Genomic DNA, 21,936 nt, shown 5'->3' on the forward strand with positions numbered 1-21,936 from the left:
TTTTTACTCTTTGAGCGAGCTAATCCAATATTCAGTACTTATCTGTCTAAAAAGAGGAGGCCACGACGTTGCGACCACTGATTTATTTCAAACTTTTTACACCTTTAGTAGGCCATTAAAAACGTAATGCGCTAATAGTAATGTGCACTAATCTGGCAATTTCGAGAAAATCGCAAGAGAAATTTTAGACGTCTGTTAAGTGGCTTATGTATCTGTGTGTAGGTGCTGGACGTTAGGATTCATGGAGACGGTTCGACTCACGATCACACTTAATAATTATTCTATTTGTTCATCACTGGTCATATTATTTAATTTATATGACATCAGAGAGCTAATATAATGAAATAAAAAGAACCGCGTGTAATTGAATGAAGTTTCAATTTGTTTTTTCCATGTATGCAAGACAAATATCATCCAGAATGAGATTTTCAGTCTGCAGCGGTGTGTGCGCTGATATGAAATTCCTGGCAGATTAAAACAGTGAGCCGGACCGAGAATCGAACTCGGGACCTTTGCCTTTCGCGGGCACGTCCTCAACCATCTGAGCTACCCAAGCATGACTCACGCCCCATTCTCACAGCTTTAGTTCTGCCATCCTGCAACCTGTGACGTCTCGAGCACATCCGACGAGTAGCTGTACATTACTGTTGTCGCGTCTGACACATTGAGATTTACTATGTTACTGATTGTCAATAACGTCATTTGCATAATTACTTGTCGGGGTTTGACTTAGGTTTTCCAAGACTGTCCCTCGTCCTTGAATGTTTAATTACTAATAGTAAATAATCAAATAACACATGAAATTCACTACAAAAAGTAGTTCATATGGTTCTGAGCATTGTGGGACTTAACATCTGAGGTATTAGTCCTCTAGAACTTAGAACTACTTAAACTTAACTAACCTAAGGACATCACACACATTCGTGCCCGAGGCAGGATTCGAACCTGTGACCGGAGCAGGCACTCGGTTCCAGACTGAAGCGTCTAGAACTGCTCGGCCACACCAGCCGGCAAATTCACTAGAACTTCATGAATATGTACCTGTTTTTTTTTTTCACTTTATTATCTTTCAAACTTCGTAAGAATTAAATAATGTGACCAGTGATGGAAAAATATGGATTAAAAAAACGGAGATTACAAAAAGGAAATGTTAGCGGGATTCGAATGGTCGCCTCCTATACAATCGTCTTGCAGCACGGGAACGCTAGCCAATTGGCCATAATGACTACTTCCGACCGGTGCCTTCACACAGATACACCAGTTATAGAATAAATGAGTAAAACTTCTCTTGCGATTTTCTGGCATTTGCCAGAGTATTGCAGTTGACTACTTGCATATAATGTTCTTTTAATGGCCTACTAAAGGTGTGAAATGTTTGAAGTAAATCTGTGATCCAAAGGTTGTGGCCTCCCATTGAAAAAGACAGTTACAATTGATAGGAAGGAAAATCAGCATCGGCCATATGTTGTTTTATGTGGTCGCTCTAAGCTTGTAGTTATAGCTTGATACCAGTGCCTAACAATTTTAATTGTATATTACAGCACTGAGGATGGTCACTAAGTGACCGAAAATCGATTTTGCTGACAATAAAACAACAAAATACGGCCAGTGCTGATTTTCCTTCCAATTCTATCCACTATTTGGTCGTGGTGCACACAGCACACCATGGAGTCGCCAATCAATAAGTTACAACTGAGGCACCTCAGCGTTTGCACTGTTCGTGTGCTCCAATCTAAGGTTTTCCAGGTTGTGCAGTAACAGATGACGTGCGGTCTGCCGGCAGGTTTCACGGGCATGAACTGCGAGTACGAGTACAACGAGTGCGAATCTTCCCCATGCATGCACGGCGGCACCTGCACGGACCAGGTGGGCCGCTTCTCGTGCGCCTGCGGCCGCGGCTACACCGGCAACAGGTGCCAGGTCAAGGTGAGTGCCCCTGCTGGCCCGCTGCCCGCCACGCGCACCGTGGCCCACCGGCATTGACGCCCAGCTCTCGGTTCTACTGCTGGGGGAAGCTCTACCTCCTGTACATAATAGCTATTTCACTTCTCTCTACACTACACCGCCGGCCAGTTAAATTGCACTACTGGGAATGATGGGAAATAAATAAATTTTATGGATGAACTTGAGCTTTCGATACCGCTCGTTGTCTCTGACCATGGCTTACCGTATGTAGGTGACGTGATACAAACGCGGAGAGTTGTTTTGCTCTGGCGCTAGTGTAGTCACCTAATGGTGGGTTTTGTAATACTGGGTTTGTAGATGAAGTTGTAGAGTGTAATGGTACGGGACACGTTACTAAATCTACAACTATTCGAACAGAAGATAACGAGATTTATTGTTTTCACGTTGTGTGTGAACAAGTATTTCGAATGTTTCATTGGAACTACGTTAAAGTTAAATATTAGATAGGTGAGAAATCCTCCTGACAATGAAAGCACTCGTTCGAAACTATTCCCCACTAAAATGCACTGGGTGATCAAAAAGTGAGTATCAATTTGAAAACTGAATAAATCATGTAATAATGTAGATAGAGAGGTACAAATTGACACACATGCTTGGAATGACATGGAGTTTTATTAAAACCAAAAAAATACAAACGTTCAAAAAATGTCCGACAGATGGCGCTTCATCTGATCAGAATAGCAATAATTAGCATAACAAAGTAAGACAAAGCAAAGATGATGTTCTTTACAGGAAATGTTCAATATGACCACCATCATTCCTCAACAATAGTTGTAGTCGAGGAATAATGTTGTGAACAGCACTGTAAAGCATGTCTGGAGTTATGGTGAGGCATTGGCTTCGGATGTTGTCTTGCAGCATCCCTGGAGACGTCGGTCGATAACGATAAACTTGCGACTTCAGGTAACCCCAAATCCAATAATCGCACGGACCTGGGTGACCAAGTATGAAGAAAGTGGCTGCTGAACACACGATCATCACCAAACGACGCGCGCAAGAGATGTTTAACTCGTCTAGCAATATGGGGTGTTTTCTTTTTGGTTCGTATAAAACCCCATGTCATTCCAAGCATGTGTGTCAATTCTTACCTCTCTATCTACATTATTCCACGGTTTATTAAGTTTTCATATATATACTGACTGTACGATCGCCAGGTATATGGGACTGTGACAGAAAACTAAATAAAAAATAAAGACGATAACGAGTTCATCCCCATAATCAGTCTGAGTCTACATTATGTGTGTTTGTCTTAGTAACAAGCATAAACCGTCATTAAAATTGACCTGAACTTGAAGTTTATTTTGGATACATCTTTCATGTAACTATACTGGTGTGAAAAATGATAGCAACAAACCGCTGTTTCCCCTTACTGCGTCTAATTCACGATATAATCATACAAACTGTCAACCAGATGTCCGAACCATTGTCTTCTGCGTGGAAAATTGCATTTCAATGAACGGACAACCATACGAACGATGACGTTAGGGACTCTATCAAACGGGTAGTGGTTGCAGGGTAGTCCCACATCGACAATCGATTTGTACACAGTAAAAGTCGATGCAGTATGGCACACAGAAGACACCTACCAGGACAGGCTCTCTGCGGTGGAGGGCCATAGGAAGAATGAAATCAGGACAGTCGCAAACTGATTTAGCCCAAAGGCTTAATGTGAATCGTTCTGTTGTCTCTCCGATATGGCAACGTTTTATAGAGTCCGAATATGTCTCGCGAAGACCAGAACAAAGCCGACCACGCTTGTCTTCAGACGTGGGGACCATTATTTGGCTCTAAGGGTACGACATAACAGCTTTAGCACGGTAGCTGACACGTGAGTTCGCAGCATCCTCTGGACGTGTTGTATCGAGGCAAACAGTGTGCATGTTTCAGCAGAGTCGTGTTTATTGTCAGAGACATACTGTATGTCTACCTCTCACGCGTCTTCCGATTCCATTTACAGTTGTTTCTCTTTCTTTTTTGTGTCTTTGAAGTTAAGTGTTGCAACTTTCTCGCATATTTTGCAATTTCATAATTTTGAAGTTGATTTTTTTGTTGTTTGTTCATTCTCGCACAAATCTCCTACTTGGAAGGATTGTACCATTAGGTTCAATATTTATTCTATAGAATTTGCGCATTTCCTCATTTATTTTTGTGCGAGGGCTATTTTTAGTTCAAGGTCCGCTCGGTTGCGAAACTAAAGCAACAGTGAAAGTCCGACGAAACTTTGCACAGATGTGTTGCAAAGTGTCTCTATCACGACCATAGATCGCGTCAAATCGCACTTTTAAATTCTCAGAGCACAGTGAGTACGTAAAAATGCTTCCAAAACAACAGTGTCTGTCATTCGATTCTGGACGTGGGGCGGAGGGAGGTGGGAGGAGTGGATGTTCTGACTGATTTGATCCAGACACATAATATACCTGTCATATACCTGTCATGCGTGTCCGTATTCACGACAGTAGCCAGCCACACACTGCAGGCGGAAAAAAAGACACTCCTGCAGCGTATTCGATGCGAAGTATTTGATCTCCCTCCACACAACCCATACTTGACTTTATCGATCTTCATCTCTTTGCTCATACGAACCAATGGTTATGAGGACACCAGGACAGCACTTTGGCACGGACAAGGAGCTACAGGCAGCGTCCAGAGTTGTGCGGAAAGCAAAGGCCGCTATTTTTATGATTAAGGTATCTGGAAGTTGGTATCAATCTACAACAAATATCTGTGTTGAAGCGGCGAGTATGTAGGGAAGTAACTGTTAGATGTAGCTAAATATTGCAAATTAACATATTTTTATTTTCACTGTGGTTGCCATTTAAGATCTTGAAAAAAATAAAAGGGTAATTTCAAAGAATGTTTGCCTAACGAAGCCACGGGCTCCACAGGATTGATATCTAAAATGCGTTCTAAATCGATCACGCGACTGTGTTGGCGGTAGTTATGACGAGTGTTTAGAGTGGTCGCTATAACAACGACAGAAGAATAATGTTGATTACAATAGTTGTGACTACAAAGGGAATAACTTATCTCACTCGTCACCGACGTTGTCATCATGAGCAAGTCCATTTGATGAGTATGCTACGGGAAGGATTCGCTTCTTACAAATGACCTGGATTTTTGTTCTTGCTATGTACGACTCGTCCGCTTCAACAACATTATTTGGTCCACTGATCGGTGTCCTATCGTTCGTCAGTATCACATAACAGACTTATCTACAAAACGCAAAATAGTTGTACACGGTATTGGTAGATAAGTCAGTTTTCGACACTGTTACTTGCAGTGTGTAGTCCTAATGCAGCAAGATACAAGAATTATGCTGGTCTGGATCGATAATTTTGAATAGTCAAACCATGTATTTTTCCTGAAAGTCGTTCGTTTACCGCAGTGTCCACAGTGAAATTGTAAAGGTGTTTCACTATCAGCACTCTTCTTAGGAACTTTTTAGACCACCCCACTGCCGTCTACACAGTCTCTCCTTTTCTCATCTGGTATTAATCCATATTTGGGGCTAAAGTTCAAATACTTCTCTACATTACATAAGCTCGGAATTAGATTCTTCCATACCAGGCAATCGGCCGAAGAAACGTCTACGACCCCATACATCCCAACCAACTACCGAGATAAGTAATATGTTTCTACAGTAACTTACAAAAAATTCATCATAACTCCCGCAACCACAGTTGCATGGTCGACGTACAACCACCGCGCTCGATATCTATCGTGTGAGGCCCGCGGCCTCCATAGGCAATCATTCTTAGAAATAAGCCATCTAATTTTTAAGTGATGGAAAGGGAATATTCAGACATAGGCAGAAACTAAAAACTAGAAGACTAGAGATACCTGTAGTGGTAGAGTAATTATAAGTACTTACTTGTAGTGTAGAAATAACAGTTGCAAAAATGTAAAGTAAGAAATTAGGACACACTAATGTATTTATGTAGTGGGTTAACATGTATAAATACAATAATTGAATAAAGAGTTTTTTTAAAACGGATGATGTCATGCTCGCCATTTTGCAATCGTGTTTGTGTTACACTTCAGGGTTTATGATGACGTTATCAGTCAAAGTAGTTGGGGGGTTTCGAAAGCTTCAGCGTATCCAATATTACTTATTTTATTTATAGTGCATATGTAATATAGCAGTAAGAATACATAGAATACATGGTTAAAGAAAGAAGAACGTAACTAACGCCCCACGAAAAAATTATCCGAATGGGACGGAAATTGGTAGATGTGATGTACATGTACAGACAAACAGATAATTACTGTTTCAGAAAAAATCGATTATTTATTCAAGAGAAAGAAATTGAGGCTGATGCAAGCAGTTATTCGGCTTGATATGGATACACAGAGCTGGCGGATGTCCTCCTGAGAGATATCGCGCCAACTTCTGTGCAATCGGCGCTTTAGATCGTCAAAACATCGAGCTTGTTGGAGGGTCCTTCCAATAAGACTCAAAACGTTTTCAGTTGGGGAGAGTTCCAGGGACTTCGCTGTCCAATGTAGTGTTTTACACGAACGAAGACAAGCAGTAAAAACTTTTGCCTTGTGCGGGTGGACATTATCTTGCTGAAATGTAAGCCCAGCATGGCGCACAGTATCGGCGGGGTATGATAGTGTTGTAAGGGTGTTTCGAATGAGAACCACAAGGATATTGCTACAAAATGAAATGGTTACCCAGACCACCACTCCTGGTTGCTGGGGTGCTGGGCAGTCCACAATTAGGTTAGTAGCTCGAATGTCATTGACTGGAGTAGATTTGTCTTCAGCGATCAGTTCCTCTAATGACCAGGTAAGACATGTCTGGAAATGGCACAGACATTAGTGTTACACCAACCTGACAGTCGCCTACCATACTGTACGACAACCAAGAGTGATGGTCTAGGGCGCCATTTCATCTTCCAGCGGGACCACTTTGATTGTCATCCGTGGTTTCCTTACAGCACAACGGTACTTTGATGATAATCTACGCCGACTTCGTTGCCCTTCAGGGCAATCCATCCTGGACTCATATAATTCATGTCCGCATATGTCGAAAATTTCTACTGCTTATCTTCGTTCTTGCCAGGACCTACCTTCACCAGCAATGTCGCCAGATCTCTTCCCAATTGAGAAAGTTTGGAGCACTATGGGTAGGACTCTGTAAAGTGCTCGGGATTTTGACAATCTAACGCGACAGTTGTACCGAGTTGGCAGAAGGGCTGCCAACGCATCTGTTAATCAATGCCGAACCGAATACCTCCTTGCAAAATGGGCAGTGTTGGACCAGCATCTTATTGACTTGCTCAATTTCTTATGAATGAATTTCTCTTGAATAAATCATCCAATTTTTCTGAAACTGTAATAAATTGTTTCTCTGTACATGAACATCACATCTACTGATTTCCGTCCCATTCAGATAGTTCCTTCGTGGTGGGTCTTAGAGTGTATATGAGTGATTTGAGGAGATATAGGGTGCCAAATCTGATACACAGAACTGTCTCCTCTGACTAGAAAAATGACCCTAAACTGGCTGGCTACCGAATAGAACTAAGCTTAGATAATAGTTAGAGATGTGTCATTCCATGCCTCTTCATTTTTCTGCCAATACGCCAATCCATGAACAGATGTTTTCAGTGGGTTCTGAAGTTCGAGAAATGTGATACTTCAGATCAGAACAGTACCGGTGGCACATAAAAAAAAATAACACCTGCTGTTAATATTACCGGACATGTAAATCGGAGGTGCCCAATGCCTCCCCACATACCATTATAGTTCATAAGTTCATTCTTCTTTCATTCCCAATTTTTGTCATGTGTTTTGGTCTGTTTGGGCAAACGATATCTAATTTTTTCAGTACTTTACGAATATCGCATAGTCAACTGAATCGCAAGTCCTAAACTTAGTAATTCACCTTTCTGTCTACTCCCTCTTTACTGATTGTTGAAAGGAACATGTTCCTAGGTTTCAGAAAATTCATTTCCCACATTGAAACCGGCCTGTACCCGTTATCGCATGTACACCTCGCTGCTGTCTGGTCGACTTGTCTGGAGACGATCTGCAGAGATTCTCCTTTTCGCAGGTTGACCTGTGTGACCCCAACCCCTGCCACGACCACCACTACTGCGTCGACCGCGGCAACAATTACACCTGCGAGTGCCCCAAAGGCTTCTCCGGACCCGACTGCCTCATCCCGTCACGAGCGGTGAGTACACTTCGCCAGCTTAAGTTTGCTCTCTGACAACTGTGGAAAATCCTCCACAGTTTTGCATTTATGAAACGAGTTAATTTCTCGAACAGGGTGTACTTTTATAGAGGTAAGCTTTACCATCGTCTTCATTCTATACGTGTCTGTTAAACACGATGTGACTTAAACAGTAACAGTGGACTTTAACCATGGGACAGTAAAGAGGGAAAATTTTACATTGCTACTAAACAGTCCTAAAGTTTACTACTCCACATTTTATTAAGTCATATTTATAGGTTATGCTTTAGTTAATTACAATTATTAGACCTTGAAAGGTATATTAAATACCAAATTAAGAACAAAATGTCATGTTTTATATTCTACTACAGTCCAAAATTTTACGAGATTTTAGTAATCCACAGATAAAGTTCCAGTTTGAACTGCCCTGGTTACAGATGGCGTCTTTACAAATGAACATATTTTTAGTAATATTATTACCTGATATGACTATTCCCAGGAATAATGCATCGCAGAAATGCGTCTGTAACGTAAAGGAAATTCCCTTGGCATCTTAAATTATGCGCTATAGGTTATGGTGACCTAGTAATCAGTTGTCAGTGACGATGTGACGAAACAGACAGCTGTTGTCCTGGAACTCTATAGGCAAATTTACCTTTTTTCCTTGAATTTATTGGATTTCAGAAGGCGCCGATTCAGCGAGCCTAACAGTGGAATGTCGATTACAAAGTTACGAACGTAAGGAGAACACAACAGCCAGTCACCGAGCGAAGAAAATCGTCGACCCAGACGGGAATAGAATCCGGGACCCTTGGCTTGGCAATCTGCCGCGCTGACCGCGCAGCTACAATACTTAGTGATCGTAAATAATTTACTAATATTAAGAAATGCTAGATATCTGAATAAACTGTCTGGAGCACATGTTGCTCCAATTGAACTATCAGTCAAATAGAAGCATGAGAATATTTCTCTCATTATCTCTCCAGAAGGTACTAGCGCAAAGCCTCTCGAATATTCAGTGCTACTATCTTGCAGAGCAATACCCAAGTTAATTAAGTTGACTAAAGGAAAGAAACAGGAAAGGTTTTACTTTAACTTCAGGATTATTATTTCATCCTAAAAAACACAGAGATTCTACTGAGAACAATCAGGTTAATGTTACAGGACTAACATTGTGCTCTAAGCACAATCATTCGAAGACCTTTGATAACATGTAAAATGCAAAACCTTTGCTAAAACCGATCACGAATCAGAAACAACACGTAAACAAATAAGATCTGCCCCACATAGACATGGCGATCCCCAAGGTACTGTTATAGGGTCCCTGATGTTCCTATATGAACGATTTTGGAGACTATCTGAGCAGCCATCTTAATTTGTTTGCAGATGATGCTGTAGTTTATCGTCTAGTAAACTCACCAGAAGATCAAAACAAATTGCAAAACAATAAAGATAAGATATCCAAATGGTGCTGAAATTGGCAATTTGGCCCTAAATAAAGAAAAGTTTGAAATCATCCATATGATTGATAAAAGGAATCCGTTAAACTTCGGTTACACGATAAGTCAGTGAAATCTAAAGTTTGTAATTTCGATTAAATTACAATTACAAACAATTTATTTTGGAAAGAACACAGAGAAAATGTTGTGGGAAGGGCAAACCCAAGACTGCGTTTTACTGACAGAACACTTACAAAATATAACGGCTCTACCAAAGAGACTACCTACTCTACTCTCATCCGTTTATTTTTGGGGTATTGCTGCCCGGTCTGGGATCCTTACCGGATAGGAATATCGGAGTACATCGAGAAAGTTCGAAGATGAGCTGGAAGTTTTGTCTTATTGCGAAATAGGGGAGAGATTGTCACTGCCATGCTACAGGACTTGCGGTGGAAACCACTAAGACAAAGGCATTTTTCATTGCTGAGGAACCTTCTCACGAAATTGCAGTCACCAAATTTCTGGTAGAAATGCGAAAATACTTTGTTGACGATGACCTAAATAGGGAAAAACGATCTTCATAATAAAATAATTGAAATAAGAGCAGGCACGGCGGTATATAGGTGTTCGTTTTTTTCTCGCGCTGTTCGAGAGTGGAATAATAGATAATTATTATGAATGTGATCCGATGAACACTCTGCCACGCATTTAAGTGTGATTTGCAGAGTATCCATGTACATGTAGACGTAACTGCGCACAACACTCTGCTACTCATCCAGTAACATTCCATAAACAACCACACCGCTCCACTGTAGCTCGCCAGACAGATAATTGTGGAAAATATGAACTTGTGTTGCAGAATAGAGCCGTAGAACGAAGTTTCATACACTTGTTTTTATCACTCCGTCAATAAAAGCACATTATTCCGCGTACGTTATGGAGCCACGCTCGTTAGCGCACCATAATGAGCACGACCAAAACACACCTTCCCTTCAGAGCAAGCAAAACGCAATAGAAGTGGGAACAGAACGCCATGTTTTCTTTCCAAACCATCAAGCCATGCGTGGTGACCACCTCCTCGCTAAAAATTGCTACAACCACTTTCGCCTCAGAGCCCTCAGGGCAGATACACAAGTGTAGACTAAGTAGCTGTGAATATTCGTAGGATGATCATTTTTCCACAAAAACAGTAGCAAAGACTGCTCGCGAGACGAAGGTACATAAAAACAGAACATATGCGAGGTGGTCGATTATAATGGACACCTTTCAGAGTATAATTACAGTTATAATAATTACAATATAACAGTATTCTTAAAACTCATACTTTATAACTCCACTAGCATCGATGCATAGAAGATACTACCCTAGAGATGAGAGGCATTAAACGCTATAAAAATATTACATACACTAAACAACCATCAGCTCTTTTAACAATGTTACATCCTTGCCGGTAGCTCAAGGGAAAGGAAAGTTATGCAACATTGCTTATACAAGGGTACTGTCAGGAGTGCCCCAGGAAAATGTAATAGGACCGCTGTTGTTCTCTATATACATAAATAATTTGGCAGAAGTCCGGGCGGCAGTCTGCGGTTGTTCGCTGATGATGCCGTGGTGTACGGTAAGGTACAAGCTGACTGACTGTAGAAGGATATAAGACGAATTAGACAAATTTGCATTTGATGTGATGAATGGCAGGTAGCCCAAAATGTGGACAAATGTAAGTTAATGCGGTTCAGTAAGTTGAACAAACCTATAATGTTCGGATACAATGTTACTAGTGACCTGCTTGACACAGTAAGTCGTTTAAACTTATGGGCGTAACGTTTCAAAGAGATATGGGATGGAACAAACATGTGAGAACTGTGGTAGGAAAGGCAAATGGTCGACTTCGGTTTATTGGTAGAATTTTAGGAAAGAGTGATTCACCTGCAAAGGAGACCGCATATGGGACGCTGGTGCGACCTATACTTGGTTGCTAGTCGAGTGTTTGAGATCCGTACTAGGTCGGATTGAAGGAAAACATCGAAGCAACTCAGAGGCGGGATGCTAGACTTGTTACCGGCAGGTGCGAACAATACGTGTTATAGAGATGCTTCAGGAATTGAAATGGCAATCCCTGGAGGAAAAGCGACGTAATTTTCTAGAAACACTACTGAGAAAATTTAGAGAACCGGCATTTGATGCTGACTGCCGAATTATTCTGCTCCCACCAACACCGTCGCGAATTAGGAAGACGAAGATAAGATATGAGAAATTAGGGCTGATACAGAGACGTACAGACAGTCGTTTTTCCGTTGCTGTATTTGCGATTGTAAATGACTAGTAGTGATTCAGAGTTCCCTCCGCCACGCACCTTACGGTGGCTTGCGGAGTGTCGCCGTAGACGTAGAAGTAGATATAGATACACTTGAGCCCCGATTAAATACAGCAGCCAGCAACACTGGGGAGAAGCATTCTTAAGCTAACGACACCGACTTTTCTCTGAACAATAACGAAGGATTTTCTAAATAATAGCAAGCCCACCCTGCACCCTACGATGTTAGCCAGGCACGCTGTAGAGAATCAAACGTTTATCGTTATGTCAGCGTAGTGCGTGAGAAATAGGTTTTCCCCCCAATCACACGCCGTCACCTGGGCCATGCAGTGAACAGCGAGCAGAGGGTTGCGCAGTAAACTTAATCGAAATTACATGTTTAAATATTGTTACAAGACGTGATCAGAATACTTAATATTACATTTATCAGAACGTTCTATTCTGACACCAAGGCAGTACTCGGACTAGATTATTTTAGGTCCGTTTGAACCGTGCAAAGTAGTTACACTGGGGTGCACTTTGCCACGTTCTGTTTAACGTCCATGGAGAACATGTTATAAGAAAAGGTCTTCGGTGAGACCCGAATGGAGGCTGGGGAGTCACAATTTGGTGATGATACAACACTGTGCACGGAATCACAGGTAAAAATGAACCACTGGGTAGTTAGAGGGAAAGTGAGGAACTTGGATTGTCTGTTAATAACCATAAGTCCAAGATCATGATAATGGTTAGAGGCGCTACTGATGGACCAGGTGGTTATAATTAAACTGACGACGCTCCATCTGGTGCAGTTCCGGCTGCATACATTGCAGTACGTTAAACAGTCGCAGACGTGTTCATTCATGGGTGCGCCTGCGGAGTATAGTGAAAAAAATTAGTATTCCCACTTTCTGCCATCAGGTGCAAATATGGCGCTGTAAGCAGTCAGAATATGGAATGTTTCCTGTTTTGACGTTACCATGCTGCTTGTCGCTTGGCGACGCGTATTGATTTCTTTGTGAGATGACTGTTGGTGTAAAAGGATAAGAAGTTTTAAGTTTTTTGTATGAAACGTAATGTCTGTTAAGTAGAAAGATCGTGCACCGCTGGTAAAATTGTTTTGTCAGAACGCCAGCAATAGGAGTGCTACATTGCAGGAATATTACCGACAAAACAGATAGAAAAGGCCCCATGTCAATAAACACGTTAAAGAAAATTATGTGGTACAGCAGGGAGAGGGAGGCGCCTCATTCCCATTACAGTTGTCGATGTAAATGTAGCCGACCGTGCAACACATGCCTCAAATTCTTCAGCCAGTGCTCTAACTGTGTTATGGTAAGCAGTTCAAAAGATTTTGGGACGTATTACACTGGTGTCCCTACAATATTCAGAATGTGCACCAAATGAAGCCCCAAGATAAGCTCAACACCGTAACGTTGCCCTTCGTTTCTTGACAACCACGGAAGTGGATAACATGGGGTCGGAGAATGTTCTTTGTAGAGACGAGCCCCATTGTACTCTGTACGGTGCCATCAAGGCACGGAATTGTCATATGTGGGCTTCACAACCTCCCACATGTTGTGCAGGAACTTCCACTGCACTGAGCGTACGTACTGTGTTGAGTGGTTTTACAAGCTCCTTCAAGCTCAGTCCGTTTTTCTACGAGGGGCTGATACCTCACCGGCCGGTTAGGTATACAGTGACATGTAAACGTTTTAAGGACCTCCTTGTGTAGTGTAACGACGTACGTCTTGTATAAATGATTTTATTTTGACATGTGACCATGTGCAGACTTCGTCACCAACGTCAGTTACAAAACACTTCAAAATTATTTAAACACTTTTTAAAGTTGTCTCTGAATGGTTCTTGAACGAAACTGTAATTAAAACATCATCCTTTGAGTTGTATGCGCAGAATTACGTCACTCAGTCGAATTGGATTGCGCAAACTTTTTTTCAGTTTAGATGTCGTTTGTTTCTTCTCAGAAATTATATTAATGCAAGTTATCTGCTTTAATAAATATTAAAACCACATTGAATAAACTTTCAAGACTCAAACTCGCGATGAACGTTGTCAAAATTTAATAATCTTGTCAAATAAATCAGTAATACTTCTTCCTTAATATAATTCTTCATAAATAAATTCTCGGAACACGTAGTAAAAACTTTTGTAGTATATACTAGTTTATCATCTTCATATGTACTACATATAGACGTGAACATGAGCCTTGACAACATAGGACTGAACATTTACAACATGACTAAACTTTCTATGACGTCACTGTTGTAGAAACATTACAAATTCTTATTTTTTATGTTTTTAGAAGGACGACGCAACAACTCGGTTTCAGGATCTTCTGTTGCTCTTTGGCTGTCGACCCGCGACGTATAGTGTCCAGCAATTTTCTCTCTGGTCCCGGCAGTGAAGATACTGTCTCCGTTCATTGTGCCGCCCTCTCCGTACATGAAACATAAAAATAAATACAAAACTTTAGATAATTCACAAACATTACAAATATTACAAAATACACAAACAAAACACTAAATTAAACTTATATATATGCAAACTGGGCTGACACTGGTGGATGGGTGACGCTTCAATTTCGCGTCCCATTACACTTGTGCCTGTTAGGTATACAGTGACACCTACATGTTTTAAGGCCCTCCTTGTGCGGCACGTGACTCCAGCTTTATAAGAACGTAACTGTACCCACACCACTACATTCAAGCAATATTGGGCGACACCAAATGTCGCTCGCCGGCTGAAATATGTTTCGAGATACCTTCGGTAACGACCTCATCTCTAGTCAGTTACAAGATCTGTGCCTTTACAGATCCACGACCTAAATCCATGGGACTTTTACGTATCTGAATATCTAAAAGACTGTATCTACCAGTGATTTATCCTGACTCTTACTGACGAGGATAGCATACGAAGACATGTTGCTCTGATTATCGCGAGACCATATATAACACATGTGGTAACTTGTGACCGTACCCTCATGAACATGCCAGAATCACCATTATTATGTGTTTGATTATTATTCATCTTCTCTGCACCCAAACCGCATTCTGAATTCTTACAGCGCCATGTTTCCACCTGTTGGCAGAAAGTGGAACTGTTATGTTTTTCAGCACATTCCGCTAGCGCACTGATTGATGAACATACCTACGACGTTTCAACTTCCTGCAAGTATACAGCGCACACTGCACCACGTGGAACACCGTCAGTTTAATTATAACCACCCGGTACTATCATAATATAAAGAAGTTTATCAGACTGTCTCCCTGGGCTCAGTGGTTCGGAAAGTGCGTTTCTATGCAGAGGATATGTGATGTAGAGTTGTTCTCAGTTGGGAAGCTGCTCTGAATCTTATAGTAATTTGGAAAGTCCAAGCCCTAAAGAGACGTATTAAATTGAACGTGTTGAAATTTGTGTTTCCAGTTTTCTTTCATGATTCTGCAGCATGGACAATAACTGAAGAGAACCGCATAAGAATATGTTGTGGCCGTGCCCTCTTGTAATGTTTTGTAGCTCCTGGCTGGATGAGAAGAGGGTTGGTATGATAGGTGGGTAGCCCGTTCTCTCTCGCTACAACACAAAATGGCTAAAGTACACTTTATTAAGAAATCATTTTAGTACTTAGTTTCAATGACGTTCAGTCTGAAGTTCTATGGTTAACAGAAATCAAATAACATGTACCAATTCTTTAATCTTGTCCGTGTCCATGTTACACCTATATACATTCCCTCACAGCTAGCTAAGGTGCGACGCGACGACTATTACTGTGGAGAATTAGAGCATAGATGCGACGTATTGAGGTGAAAAGCGAACTGAGTCCCGATGCGACGTACTGAGGTACTGAGATTGAGCGATTTAGAAAGCTCGGCCTATATGCACGCTGCCCGGACGGCGTTATCGGCGTGTAGCCTGGGGGGCGTGTCTTGGTCTTCCCTCGTCATAGGCGTGCCTACTTCAGCACCTGCTATACAATGTTTCCTAGTGCTGTCCAGTGTGTTGGCGAAGGCGTACGCCAGCACACTTTTGAAGTCTGAACATGTAGGAGAGTCCTGAGAGTATCATGGTTGGACAAATGGACCAACAAATCAACTCTTCTAGACCTCAGGGTGGAGAAAATGTTTTCCAGTATATATGTACAGCGAATCCTGCCGTTATTTGGTCACATACTTCGACGACAGGAGAATAACTTGGAAAAGATGATCGTCCGAGGGAATTTTGAAGGGAAAAGACTGCAGGGGAGAACACTGAGAAGATGGATGGACCTAAAGGACAAGAGACACAAGACATGAGATCAGCTACTCCAAGATGCAGAAGACCGGAAAAATGGAGACAGACTGTTAAGTGGTTATGTGATTGGCCACCAACTTTAAACTACGAAAGAGTGAGTGCTGATGACTGATGATCACTTCAGGAGTACGTCACCTGGAGCTTCTGTTGCATATAAGGCTTACTTGTCATTTGTATCCAGTTAGAGATCAATAACGGTGGAATTTAGTCCTCTCGTCACCGCCTCTTCGTCCACAAACTCGGCTCCAACTTCAAATGTAAATTTTGTGGTACGTGGCCTAAGTAATTGATAGAATTGCAAATTTTTCCTGGACTTTCTAGAGTTCGGCAGTCTGTAGGGGTCTAAAGTAGACACAATTAAAATTCAATTGCTGCTTTCAAAGTCTCCGCAGTGAAGTGCTTCAAATATTGATTCCGCGAAGAGACTTGGCAAGGCGCCTCGTCATTCGTCGTGTTCGCAAATCTTCCACCGGATACGTTGATTCGTATCGAGTCTTGCTTTGTCATGGAAATTTTGCGCCACGGACTTTCTTACTTTCTGCCGTGCGGTGAAGCGTGTACACAAGACATCGAATCGACAACTCCAGAATGTGAAAAGCTGGAAACTAGTATGAGTTACTACTAACGGTATGACATTTTCTTCCTTGCTGTGTCACCTTGTTAATCTAGAAATACTCTGGATTGTTAAACTTTTCTAGGGAACATCAGAACTTTCATGCAAAAATAATACACTATGTAATAAGTATTCTGTAGTATAAGTTCCAGATTTTCCAAGAAATGTAACATGAGGTTTTTTTATCTTCCCTGTACCGTGAACTGTGTGGTCATACAATTACTAAGATGGTATGAAAATTAGACGCCCTTGGAAGGCAGTATGAGTCGTTCGTTGAAATGTCATCACCATTAATAGAAACATTTTACTTGTTTCCGCCATCAGGCAATTTTGAAATTTGTTGGCAGTACTTGTAAGACAACAGGCTTAACAATAAACCAATTACTGTACCACTTCCCCGTTTCGTTTTGTTTAAAAATCCAAATGATAAATGAGAACCCTTCGTATTGATCCTCCTTTTTCTTACTTTTTAATGAGGTGTTCTCCAGCCCTAAACTTCCTGTTCGAAACATACAGAAACCAATGTAAATTATATTCGTATGTTAAATACATACTGTATTTAATACTCTCTATGCGTAACATGTACGCAGTGTCAGCGGCGACAAAGCTACAGGAGTTACTAATTACGGTTTTCCGAAATTCTTTCACCAAAGGAGATGCGGTAAATAATATTAGAGTACGAATCAAAACAGCTGCCTACATAAAAATTTGGAAGCGTGTACCTTCGGTGTAGCGAAACAACTTAAGTCACTGCCTGAAGGCAAGTTTGGCTTCAAATGGGTCTGAGCACTATGCGACTTAACTTCTGAAGTCATCAGTCGCCTAGAACTTAGAACTAATGAAACCTAACTAACCTAAGGACGTCACACACATCTATGACCGAGGCAGGATTCGAACCTGCGACCGTAGCGGTCGCCCAGCTCCAGACGGTAGCGCCTAGAACCGCACGGCCACTCCGGGCGACAAGGGCAAGTTTTACGATCCAAACTATACACCAGTTAGGTTCCCTTCGGAATTTGCTGATAAGATAACACAATTTATGTCAATCATTTACAAACGCTTGATAGAAGATAGCCCCGTAGCTAAGGTCTGGAAAGCTACACGGTTTACACGAATTCACAAAAAAAGGTATAGAATTAATTCACTGAATAATAGACTCATAGCATTGCCATCGATTTGTAGTGGGATTTCAGAGCATATACTGTGTTCCAGCATTATGAAACACCTGGAAGCGAAGGGCAAACAACCATCATAGATTCAGAAAATGTTCTTATAAAACACGCATGGCTATTTATTCATATGAAGTAATGGGTACTGTCAGAAACTGAGTTCCTATTTCTGGACTCCCAGAAGATTTCTGATACGAATCCAACTGGCATCCAAAAGAGTGAATTACCACAAGCGTGCGTTCGTTTCTTTATTCAGCATAATAGGTACACAAACGACCATCCACATCTGCCGGAATTAAAAGGATTCATATAAGCAGACAACACCGCCATTTTGCACAAGGATGAACATTTGAAGAGGGTCAGAGAGAACTGACACACGCTTTTGATACGTTGAGGAACTACAATGAAGAAAATCACCTGCGGTTTAACCCAGAAAAAAATTCACGTATGTGTATTCAAGATACGCATTAGTGAGGCCATAAGACGGAAGTAGAATGGGAGGACGTAGACAGCACCACTGTACTAAACAAAAAATACCTCAGTCAGCTTGCGCCGGGCACTGTCATTTAGAAAACACAACACCGAGCTAAAAGGAAAAAGATATGCAAGAAAAAAAAAATTTACGTAAACTGAAAGGATTAACATGGGGAGCACAGCCTGAAGTTCTTCGATCGTCAGCAATGGACTATTTTGCAGCCCTAGAGTATGCGACACGACTGTGGGAGACGCGTTGCTAATCCAAATAACCAGACATCTACATCTACATCCATACTGCGCAAGCCACCTGACGGTGTGTGGCGGAGGGTACCCTGAGTACCTCTATCGGTTCTCCCTTCCATTCCAGTGTCGTATTGTACGTGGAAAGAAGGATTGTCGGTATGATTCTGTGTGGGCTCTAATCTCTCTGATTTTATCCTCATGGTCTCTTCGCGAGATATACGTAGGAGGGAGCAATATACTGCTTGACTCTTCGGTGAAGGTATGTTCTCGGAACTTTAACAAAAGCCCGTACCGAGCTACTGAGCGTCTCTCCTGCAGAGTCTTCCACTGGAGTTTATCTATCATCTCCGTAACACTTTCGCGATTACTAAATGATCCTGTAACGAAGCGCGCTGCTCTCCGTTGGATCTTCTCTATCTCTTCTATCAACCCTATCTGGTGCGGATCCCACACTGTTGAGCAGTATTCAAGCAGTGGGTGAACAAGCGTACTGTAACCTACTTCCTTTGTTGTCGGATTGCATTTCCTTAGGATTCTTCCAATGAATCTCAGTCTGGCATCTGCTTTACCGACGATCAACTTTATATGATCATTCCATTTTAAATCATTCTTAATGCATACTCCCAGATAATTTATGGAATTAACTGCTTCCAGTTGCTGACCTGCTATTTTGTAGCTAAATGATAAGGGACCTATCTTTCTATGTATTCGCATCACATTACACTTGTCTACATTGAGATTCAATTGCCATTCCGTGCACCATGCGTCAATTCGGTGCAGATCCTCCTGCATTTCAGTACAATATTCCATTGTTGCAACCTCTCGATACACCACAGTATCATCTGCAAAAAGCCTCAGTGAACTTCCGATGTCATCCACCAGGTCATTTATGTATATTGTGAATAGCAACAGTCCTATGACACTCCCTTGCGGCACACCTGAAATCACTCTTACTTCGGAAGACTTCTCTCCATTGAGAATGACATGCTACGTTCTGTTATCTTGGAACTCCTCAATCCTATCACACAATTGATCTGATAGTCCGTATGCTTTTACTTTGTTCATTAAACGACTGTGGGGAACTGTGTCAAACGCCTTGCGGAAGTCAAGAAACAGGGCATCTACCTGTGAACCCATATCTAAGGCCCTCTGAGTCTCGTGGACGAATAGCGCGAGATGGGTTTCACACGACCGTCTTTTTCGAAACCCATGCTGATTCCTACAGAGTAGATTTCTAGTCTCGAGAAAAGACATTATACTCGAACATAATACGTGTTCCAAAATTCTACAACTGATCGACGTTAGAGATATAGGTCTATAGTTCTGCACATCTGTTCGACGTCCCTTCTTGAAAACGGGGATGACCTGTGCCCTTTTCCAATCCTTTGGAACGCTTCGCTCTTCTAGAGACCTACGTTACACCACTGCATCGTTTTTGCCAGGATTGTCACCGGATACCTGAGGCCTACACCTGTCCACAAAATTCGCCCACTTGCGTCCATAGCACCACCAAATATCAAACGCAAAGTAGCCAGTGGTACAAAGCGGTTGAAACAGCAAACTGACACACGGCAGTTTATGTACAACCAGTAAACGGTTCAACTCTTCTTCACTGTAGGAAGAGCTTTATCCAACTGACAATACCCCAGGAGGTCGGCCTGAGACTCGCCGCCTATCGTTGTGGTTAGACTCTCTGCAAAATACAAACATGCACCCCAAAGAGGAAATCACACAAGGGCAGCAACCACAGTATAATAAAGTTTTCAAGTATGGAGTTTGTTTGTGCAGCGTAAGATCTGTTTTTGTGCGAAATGACAAGGCCATTAAAGCTGCAGAGTTTTGAAGCAGGAGGGTTCAGATGCTGTCGCCAGAACGCAATGACTAAAGCAAGTAACCAGTTTCTCATCATATTGATTTCCAATGCAACATTGATTCGGTTGTGGGACCGGATTTATGATGTCATGCCAGTGTTCGAAGTAATTGATGGGAATCAGTTATTATTGGTCTTCAGTTTTTAGCTGACTGCAATTTAATTCAAGAGTATTACACCAGACGCGTTTCGCTTGTATTTATAAAGCATCTCCCGTCGTTATTGGTTGAAATATGGTAGTCAAGGGAAGGCAGGATTAGGTTACGATTGTGGATGGGGCCGTAATCAGTTAGTAGTTGTTGCCTTTTACAGTGACACACACTTTATTTTAAACCAGTAATTCCAGGCTCAACAATAAATAAAAATACCACACGTTATTAATGAAGGAATAAACAACTGTATAAATAATAGTGTTTTCAGTGAGTTACAATTTAGCAAATCACCATTAAATACAGATATAGCACATGATGGTTTGAAAGCAAGCCACTGTGATCTGGGCAGAAGGCCTTACACGCCAGGGATGGCAATAAGTTAAGAAATGTTTAAAACTAACATACAAATTAGGTATTGAAATATTAAAGGGAAGTCGCCACAAACGCCGCAGAAGGCATCAGACGCCAGAGATGGCAGTAAATAATGTTTTAAGGCTTACTGCTAAAATACAAATACCAAATTAGAATTTTAAGGCAAGTGTCCACAATCACGGCTGAAGGCCTTACACGCCAGGAACGGCAACAATATAAAATATTAGAAATCTGTCGTCTATCTTCGTCTGTTGCATGTTTTTCATGGTCTGCTTCATAGGTACTTGTTCTTCAACCGGTTGCCGCAGTTATTGGAAAACATCCCAATGGGCAAAAGCAATCAGTCAACACGACGCATGTCCATCCCATTTCGCACGTGTTATGACACACCATCCCAAGGGAACTTGAAAAGCATTGGAATGGTCATGCAGGAAACGCAAAATGTTCTCTACGCTTGCTGCAGGTAATGAATATTTGTGGTCGTATGTTGCACTTCTACTGTATTTGCACCAAGGGTGAGGATCATTGGGGCGAAGACAGTGCTGAGGGTTTTCATTTGTGAAACGCTTGTGGATAACCTGCTCACTAAACTTAACACTTCCATACTTTTATCTATTGTCAAAAATTAAAACAACAGCTCTGTTAGGAAACACCAAGGACTGCAGAAGGCCTCATAACGCTGTTTCGTGCTGCTGTAAGCTCCAGATGAAATTCACCGTGCAATATTGTTTCTCTACAGCCAATTTATGGCATGTAGCAATGCAGAAGGTCAACATTTGGAGCAGGTGGAAATTTTGGAAATTTGTTGTAAGTTTCTATGCGACTAAACTGCTGAGGTCGTAGGTTCCTAG

General features: G+C 41.6%; 1 protein-coding gene across 3 annotated transcripts in view; it reads left to right on the forward strand.

Annotated features, from left to right (window-relative positions):
* LOC126282112 (atrophin-1-like) overlaps positions 1-21,936 on the forward strand; it is an 829,584-nt gene that overhangs the window by 747,299 nt on the left and 60,349 nt on the right. For 2 of the 3 annotated variants that reach the window (XM_049981578.1, XM_049981586.1), the window contains exons 10-11: positions 1,784-1,926; positions 8,027-8,149. In XM_049981578.1, coding sequence (XP_049837535.1) covers positions 1,784-1,926; positions 8,027-8,149 — 266 coding nt within the window. Of the gene's footprint in view, positions 1-1,783; positions 1,927-8,026; positions 8,150-8,833; positions 9,245-21,936 lie in introns of those variants that run through there. The other variant, XM_049981594.1, reaches the window with a different exon arrangement.

The sequence above is a fragment of the Schistocerca gregaria genome, chromosome 1 (genome assembly GCF_023897955.1).
Source record: "Schistocerca gregaria isolate iqSchGreg1 chromosome 1, iqSchGreg1.2, whole genome shotgun sequence".
NCBI classification, from domain to species: Eukaryota; Metazoa; Arthropoda; class Insecta; order Orthoptera; family Acrididae; genus Schistocerca; species Schistocerca gregaria.